Genomic DNA, 9380 nt, shown 5'->3' on the forward strand with positions numbered 1-9380 from the left:
TGTTGCCTTGGCCGTGTGTTTTGGGTCATTGTCATGCTGGAATACCCATCCACGACCCATTTTCAATGCCCTGGCTGAGGGAAGGAGGTTCTCACCCAAGATTTGACGGTACATGGCCCTGTCCATCGTCCCTTTGATGCGGTGAAGTTGTCCTATCCCCTTAGCAGAAAAACACCCCCAAAGCATGATGTTTCCACCTCCATGTTTGACGGTGGGGATGGTGTTCTTGGGGTCATAGGCAGCATTCCTCCTCCTCCAAACACGGCGAGTTGAGTTATTGCCAAAGAGCTCCATTTTGGTCTCATCTGACCACAACACTTTCACCCAGTTCTCATCTGAATCATTCAGATGTTAATTGGCAAACTTCAGACGGGCATTTTTATGTGCTTTCTTGAGCAGGGGGACCTTGCGGGCGCTGCAGGATTTCAGTCCTTCACGGCGTAGTGTGTTACCAATTGTTTTCTTGGTGACTATGGTCCCAGCTGCCTTGAGATCATTGACAAGATCCTCCTGTGTAGTTCTGGGCTGATTCCTCACCGTTCTCATGATCATTGCAACTCCACGAGGTGAGATCTTGCATGGAGTCCCAGGCCGAGGGAGATTGACAGTTATTTTGTGTTTCTTCCATTTGCGAATAATCACACCAACTGTTGTCACCTTCTCACCAAGCTGCTTGGCGATGGTCTTGTAGCCCATTCCAGCCTTGTGTAGGTCTACAATCTTGTTCCTGACATCCTTGGAGAGCTCTTTGGTCTTGGCCATGGTGGAGAGTTTGGATTCTGATTAATTGATTGCTTCTGTAGACAGGTGTCTTTTATACAGGTAACAAGCTGAGATTAGTAGCAAGAGTGTGCTCCTAATCTCAGCTCGTTACCTGTATAAAAGACACCTGGGAGCCAGAAATCTTTCTGATTGAGAGGGGGTCAAATACTTATTTCCCTCATTAAAATGCAAATCAATTTATAACATTTTTGACATGCGGTTTTCTTGATTTTTTTGTTGTTATTCTGTCTCTCACTGTTCAAATAAACCTACCATTAAAATTATAGACTGATCAATTATTTGTCAGTGGGCAAACTTACAAAATCAGCAGGGGATCAAATACTTTTTTCCCTCACTGTATATCTATTGGTTTAGCACTCTGGTAGACACCCACATTTAAAGTCACATCATTAATGGATTAGGATGAAATGACACTGCCATAAAGTACACTGTAATAAATACCAATAACAAAGTGTCAATGCCAAAGCCTATTATTGTTTTAGGAGGGGAACCAAGCAGCTGATCATGTAGTGATCTTACTTTGCTAAAAGGAAACAGAAAAATAAATGTACCATTAAATATAGGCCTATGCACACGCACACACGCACGCACACACACACACACACACACACACACACACACACACACACACACACACACACACACACACACACACACACAGTCTTGTACAGCTAACCTTGTGGGGACACACAATTTCAGTCCCATTCAAAATCCTATTTTCCCTAACCCCTAACCCTAAACCTAACCCTAACCATACTCTTACCATAACCCTAACCTTAACCCAAAAACCTAACTTTAACCTTAACCCTAAACCTAACCCTAAAACTAACGCTAGCTCCTAACCCTAAACCTAATTCTAACCCTAACACTAACAATAATTCTAACCTTAAACCTAAACCCCCTAGAAATAGCATTTGACCTTGTGGGGACCAACAAAATGTCCCCATTTGGTATTAATTTTTTGCTTTTACTATTCTTGTGGGGACTTCTGGTCCCCACAAGAATAGGTAAACACGTCCACACACACACACACAAACACACACACACACACACCTCTCCAATAGACTTTCAAATCAGTAAAACAAGTACATAATTTAGCTGATAATTTATGGGGAGTGGGTGTTTCTTCATTTTCATAGCACACCCTGACAGTGTGCAGTCAAATAAGACCTACGCTATTGGTGAAAATCTAGTGACAGGAACAGTACAGCACATCTGACCGCTGATTGGTTAGAATATCTGTTTGTCAAAGGCTCGTGGATCTGTCGATAATTAGGATAACATATTGATCAGCCGTTTCCATGCAATTATCGATTGTTAGCTAGTAGGCTAAAATAGGCCTCACTGTTGGATGCCTTGACTAAATAATTTACAATAGAATACCGTTCCACAATCTCAAAGCTTCTGGATTCGTTTATACTCTAGCTATTCTTCACCTATGAATATTTTAAAGACAGCTAAGTATGCAACCAATGTAAAAATCTGAGGGTGGAGACCGGCTGGATGGGGAATATGTTACGCAATTTTCTTCCCATTCATCGATCGCTCCATGATACCATTTTTGTTTAGCACCGTAGGTGAATCTCAATCAATTACGTGACATCCTCTTCTTGTCTCCTTACCTTCATCCACGCTAACATGGTCATGGAAGGAGTGGACAAGTGGAAGAAAATTCTCAGTAGCGGAGGCATTCTTTCGCTTGCCCTGCATTTTTAGATAAATGCAAATGAAGTAGCTAGAGAGAGTTTGAGGAAGCTGTTTAATTTACTGATACTATTGAGATGCACCCCGTGTGTAGGCCTAGGCTACAGCGTTTACATCTTTGCACTGCTGACACAGAAAATATACATAAGTAGCCTACAGTACACTGCTTTATTTCTTATATTTTTTCTACGATTTTGGATTTTAGACAAAAGACAATAGACAACTTAACTTAATTTCACAGACATAGATCCACTAAACTAAACACTACATTGGCTGGGACTTAATGCCCGACCTTCGACATTAAGAAAAAATACAACAACAAAAAATACAAAAAACTCAGACATACATACATTTCAAAAAACATTAATTACATATCTTCTCAAACTCAGACATACATACATTTCAACAAACATTAATTACATATTTGCTCAAACCTACATGTTCCCACAGTGTCCATACCCATCTTGTTTGTTCTCATAATAACATTCTTTCTTATTTTTCATCATTTTGATATTTCTAGGGCTTGTAATACTTTATGCCATATGGCTTCAAATTGTTCTATTTTATTTATATCTGTAGGCCACATTTTTTCAATATTTAAATAATAATGCATTTGATTCATCCACTGATGGAGGATAATTTGATTTCCAGTTTTGAAGTATTATTTCCCCCTCAAAATTATTGATGAGAAAATAATGATCCAACCCATTGGGTATCTCACTGCACCCTCATATGCCATGTCTTCAAATATGCAGATAGATGGATTAAAAGTAAACTTACGTTGGAAAACTTCTGATAGCCAACTTTCTAACCCCGCCCATACATTTTGGACTTTATAGCACTCCCAGAAGGCATGAATTATTGAGTCATTGTTTGTTTTACACTTAAGACATGACTCTGCCATTGTGCTGTAGAATTTGTGTATTTTGTCTCTTGTATAATACATTCTATACATTAGTTTATACTTGATTAAGCGTACATTTTTGTTTGCTGTAATTTTGTTAGTTATGTTCCAACATTTCCTCCATCTTGTGCCGATATCAGTTCTTTTTAGGTCTTGGTTCCAATATTTTATAAAATAAATTCTAAGAGATTGTCAGTTGAATAGGCTCTCTGCAAGGTTTGTAGGCTATATCTTACCTATCATATGAGTATCCTTTTCTTACTCAAATAGGATATGCTCAACATTGCTTTGATGTCCAAAATATTCTGCGATATAAAACTTTTAAGTTGCATATTTTTGAAAAAAGTACACTGCTTTATTTCAAATGTAGACATTATAAAGATATGTTAAATGAACTCATCTAACAAGCTAAACTACCCCCCTCCACCCACCCCCATTACTAAGCCAAAGCCAAAAAATCAAAGCATTGTAATATCATGCAACACAAATAGACCTAATGCATATGGATTAGGGTCTAAATCTTCTTGCTGGCAATCAGTAATGACAGCTCATGGCCAGATAGATATTATTGACTGACTGTGAACTCATTCTCTGCCCTCATCTCCAGTCTCTAGTTTGCCATGGCGACCGTAGTGATGGAGCAGATTGGTCGCCTGTTCATCAATGCTCAACAGTTGCGTCAGATCCCTCAGCTGCTCGAGTCGGCCTTCCCTACTCTGCCCTGCACCGTGAAGGCCGACGACGTGCCCTGGGTGTTCCGTGAGCCTCACATCATCGGAGGCTACAGGCAGCCGGACCACAGCTGGCGCTACTACTTCCTCACCCTCTTCCAAAGGCACAACGAGGCACTCAATGTGTGGACCCACCTGCTGGCCGCCTTCATCATCCTGGTCAAGTGCCAGGAGCTGTCCGAGACAGTGGATTTCCTCCGTGACCCCCACGCCCAGCCCCTGTTTATAGTCCTCCTCTCAGCCTTCACTTACCTGTCGTGCAGTGCCCTGGCCCACCTGCTCAACGCCAAGTCCGAACTCTCCCACTACACCTTCTACTTCCTGGACTATGTGGGCGTGGCCATCTACCAGTATGGCAGTGCCCTGGCCCACTTCTACTACGCCATCGAGGAGGGCTGGCATGCCCGGGTGCGAGGGATCTTCCTGCCCGCCGCAGCGTTCCTGGCCTGGTTCTCGTGCTTCGGCTGCTGCTACGGCAAGTATGCCAGCCCGAGGCTGCCCAAGTTTGCCCACAAGCTGTTCCAGGTGGTGCCCTCGGGCCTGGCGTACTGCCTGGACATCAGCCCCGTGCTGCACCGCATCTACAGCTGCCACCAGCAGGAGAGGGGCTGCTCCAACCAGGCAGTGGCTTACCACCGCTACCAGGTACTATTTTTCCTGGTGAGCGCCTACTTCTTTGCCTGCCCCCACCCAGAGCGCTGGCTGCCTGGGCGATGTGACTTCATTGGCCAGGGTCACCAGATCTTCCACGTGTTCCTGGTGCTGTGAACCCTGGTGCAGATCGAGGCGACACGCATAGACTACATTGAGCGGAGGCCCCTCTACGAGCATCTCCACGGCAACCTGGCCCATGACGCAGTGGCGCTCTTCGTCTTCACGGCATGCTGCAGTGCGCTCACTGCCTTCTACGTGCGGAAACGTGTGCAGGTGCAAATGCGCGAGAAAGAGGAGTAGGAGACATCAGGACAGACAGATATACAGTTGAAGTCAGAAGTTTACATACACCTTAGCCAAATACATTTAAACTCAGTTGTTCACAATTCCTGACATTTAATCCTAGTAAAAATTCACTGTCTTAGGTCAGCTAGGATAACCACTTTATTTTAAGAATGTGAAATGTCAGAATAATAGTAGAGAGAATGATTTATTTCAGCTTTTATTTCTTTCATCACATTCCCAGTGGGTCAGAATTTTACATACACTCAATTAGTATTTGATAGCATTGCCTTTAAATTGTTTAACTTGGGTCAAATGTTTCGGGTAGCCTTTCACAAGCTTCCCACAATAAGTTGGGTGAATTCTGGCCCATTCCTCCTGACAGAGCTGGTGTAACTGAGTCAGGTTTGTAGGCCTCCTTGCTCGCACACGCTTTTTCAGTTCTGCCCACAAATGTTCTATAGGATTGAGGTCAGGGCTTTGTGATGGCCACTCCAATACCTTGACTTTATTGTCCTTAAGCCATTTTGCCACAACTGGAAGTATGCTTGGGGTCATTGTCCATTTGGAAGACCCATTTGCGACCAAGCTTTAACTTCCTGACTGATGTCTTGAGTTGTTGCTATATCCACATAATTTTCCTTCCTCATGATGCCATCTATTTTGTGAAGTGCACCAGTCCTTCCTGCAGCAAAGCACCCCCACAGCATGATACTGCCACCCCCGTTTTTCACGGTTGGCATGGTGTTCTTCAGCTTGCAAGCGTTTCCCTTTTTCCTCCAAACATAACGATGGTCATTATGGCCAAACAGTTCTATTTTTGTTTCATCAGACCAGAGGACATTTCTCCAAAAAGTACGATCTTTGTCCCCATGTGCAGTTGCAAACCGTAGTCTGGCTTTTTTATGGCGGTTTTGGAGCAGTGGCTTCTTCCTTGCTGAGCGGCCTTTCAGGTTATGTCGATATAGGACTCGTTTTACTGTGGATATAGATACTTTTGTACCTCTTTCCTCCAGCATCTTCACAAGGTCCTTTGCTGTTGTTCTGGGATTGATTTGCACTTTTCGCACCAAAGTACGTTCATCTCTAGGAGACAGAACGCATCTCCTTCCTTCTGCCGAGGCTGCCTCCCTTCCTTGTTCGGGCAGGCTTCAGCGCTCGTCGTCACTGGCTTACTAACCACTGCTCCTATATTCATCATTCCATTTGTCTTGTCATGTCATTACACACACCTGGTTCTTATCCCCTCGTTAGTCTGTGTATAAGTGTTCCCTCTGCCCCCTTGTCCTTGTGGGTGATTGTTATTATGTGAGAGTAGTGTAGCTCGGTGGAGCTACTCGTACCTATTTGTTGCCGGGGTAGATATTTTCCCCTGTGCCTTTTAATGTTGGAGCTACCATTACAGTGTATTGCCAGGGTAGATAGTTTCCCCTGTGCCTGTTTCGTTTGTCGCTATCCAGCGCATTTTGGTGTAAAGATGGATTCATCTCTGTATTCAGTGATTACCCTCCTGCGCCTGACTCCTTCTATCACAGTCATCACAGGTATGACGGCTACGTGGTCCCATGGTGTTTATACTTGCGTACTATTGTTTGTACAGATGAACGTGGTACCTTCAGGCATTTGGAAATTGCTCCCAAGGATGAACCAGACTTGTGGAGGTCTACAATTATTTTTCTGAGGTCTTGGCTGATTTCTTTTGATTTTCCCATGATATCAAGCAAAGAGGAACTGAGTTTGAAGGTAGGCCTTGAAATACATCCACAGGTACACCTCCAATTGATGTCAATTAGCCTATCAGAAGCTTCTAAAGCCATGACATCATTTTCTGGATTTTTCCAAGCTGTTTAAAGGCACAGTCAACTTAGTGTATGTAAACTTCTGACCAACTGGAATTATGATACAGTGAATTATAAGTGAAATAATCTGTCTGTAAACAATTTTTGGAAAAATTACTTGTGTCATGCACAAAGTAGATGTCCTAACCAACTTGCCAAAACTATAGTTTGTTAACAAGAAATGTGTGGAGTGGTTGAAAAAGTGTATGTAAACTTCCAACTTCAACAGTAGGAGGATAAGGGAGGAAGACTTTAATCTGATTTACACGGGAAAGCTAAAAAGACAAGAGATTAAAGCAATCAGATTGTTCATTTTGTAAAAAGATACCAGTATGTAAAAACAATGACCTGCTGTTTTTTTGTTGTTGTTGTTTTTTTTGGCCTGCCAAATTACATTTTAAAACTGGCAACATAGACTATGTCTTGCGATGTTGACCTTCCAGGAAGACAGAAAAATCCTGGTAGTTTCTGTCTGTCACAGCACAGGCAGTACCTGTAACACTCCAAATAATGTCTTTGCACTTCACAGAGAGGGTAAAATGAAGGTCGGAATTTAGACTTTTTTATTGTGTTGATTTTCCTCTTAATGTTCCACTCTCCACTGTGAGATCACAAGTCATGGCCTGGCTATCTACTGAATAGTCTGAATGACTGTTTGACTACATACTGTACTGACTGACCAACACCAAGCATGACACAAACCATCTCAATAGAGGTATGCAGGAAAGAATGGAAAGTATACCCACGTTGCCCTTAAGTCAATAATAAAATAAATAATTATAATAATAATTTCTCACCAGCTTTTATTTCTTAAAAATACAATGTGAGTTTCAAAGCGATAGTGCCTAACAAAGACCAGTATTCTTTTATTTATTTTTCCTTATTTATCCCATGATATTCCAGCGAGCTGCAGTCAACACTGCCAAATAATATTGTGTTTTATCTGCCATTTTCTCTGCCCATTTTCTCCAAAGCTATGTTTGCTAAGTGATTGAGATGCCTATACAGGCTGTCAGATATAATAGACTGGCAGTTAGACTGGGCTAGAGGCATAGAGCACACAATTTGCAAACCAAACTGAACTTTTCTCCTCTAAGATACATCAATTGGCCATTTTACTAACATGCAGATTGGTCATGTCAAAGAACGAAGCTGGCACTCTTAGGATACATTTACATTTACGTCATTATGGAATTATGTGCCCAAGATTACTATGATGTCTCTTTGACATTGTGATAATGTTCCTTTTGTATACAAAGGGCTGGAACTTCAGCTTTTGCCTTTTCACACCCCATGATGTCAATGCCTTTGTGTTTATTGTTCAGTCTTTTCATGGACTTAACTTTACTCACAAAAGGGCTGTCTGGAGTATGGTGACTTACTGTTTGTATATTTGTATATGTATGGTTGGGTATGTACGTGCCTTGAAGCATGTCTCTTTGCGCGTATAGATGTTTGTGTGTGATTCAGATGTGAATGTGTTTGAAAGCCTGTCTTTGCACTGCTTTCTTATATTTGAGACCCTCCTCAAGAACATTGTAGTCCTTTAACGTCCTCTCAAGTCCCTTAGGGTGACATTTTAAGTCTGTCACAGCAGTGAAAGGTAAAATTGGGGAGGTTTTAATTCCGCCTGAAAGTAACTTCAGATTTTATAGGGAATGCTTTATTGGACTTATGCAGCTGCAGCCCCTAAACACTATGGGACCATAGCCCAATATCTGATGAGTACTTATGCGAAGTTTGATGCCAATAAAGTAAAGTAAACCAAAGTTGTAGGGGTTTTAGTTAAAGTATGTTTAGGCGGATTACCAAATTGAGACATTTGGGTAGATTTGGGCACCATCAGTGCCATTTGACTTTTATCAGGTACCAGACAGCAAAAGTCATTTAATTTCACTAACATATCACTATATGTGTACATTCCATCAAAATACAACTGTTTTGATGTTGTTTCCAATGTTCTCCCAGACCTCTATACGTGTTCCCATTAAAATAAACCATACAATGGGAAAGTTTGACTCCAAACTGAGCAGATTTATTAGAAACTATAAACAACACATTTAAAAACAAAAAGTCCACACATCCCAAAACTATAAACAATGATATGGTGTCCTTGGGTGGGTTGTCACACAAAATGCAGACCCTTTTCACCCTAAAACTTGCTGTCGTGCCAATCCTTGAAACAGTTACGCTTTGATGTAATGCACAAAGGGACTTGGCACTTCCTGCAGTACACAGGTGTTTTCACTTTGGGGATGCCAACATCCAGCCATCTCCTACAGTTCTTCCTGTCTTTGCTGGCATCATCACCATAGTATTCTGGCATGCAGGATGTTGGTGGTGGTCGTGGTGGAGGTTGTGGTTCAGACTGTTTTGCAAAGCTCACCATTTCTGTGAGTAGCTTTTCCCTGAACTTCTTCTGTGTGTACGGCTTAGTGGGGTTGTTCTTATGGAGTTCTTTGTGAAGTAGGAAACTATTTCCAA

At 42.0% G+C, this 9380-nt stretch overlaps 1 protein-coding gene across 1 annotated transcript; it reads left to right on the forward strand.

Moving 5' to 3' along the window:
* Window positions 1-4011: 4011 nt before the first annotated feature.
* On the forward strand, window positions 4012-5076 carry LOC311139611 (membrane progestin receptor alpha-B-like; the record flags this gene model as incomplete). The annotated part of the gene is given in 2 exon segments (XM_084174522.1): window positions 4012-4887; window positions 4891-5076. Coding segments are annotated over 2 exon segments (1062 nt in total).
* Between the last annotated feature and the right edge of the window lie 4304 nt (window positions 5077-9380).

The sequence above is a fragment of the Coregonus lavaretus genome (assembly GCF_964263955.1).
Source record: "Coregonus lavaretus genome assembly, chromosome: 13".
NCBI classification, from domain to species: domain Eukaryota; kingdom Metazoa; phylum Chordata; class Actinopteri; order Salmoniformes; family Salmonidae; genus Coregonus; species Coregonus lavaretus.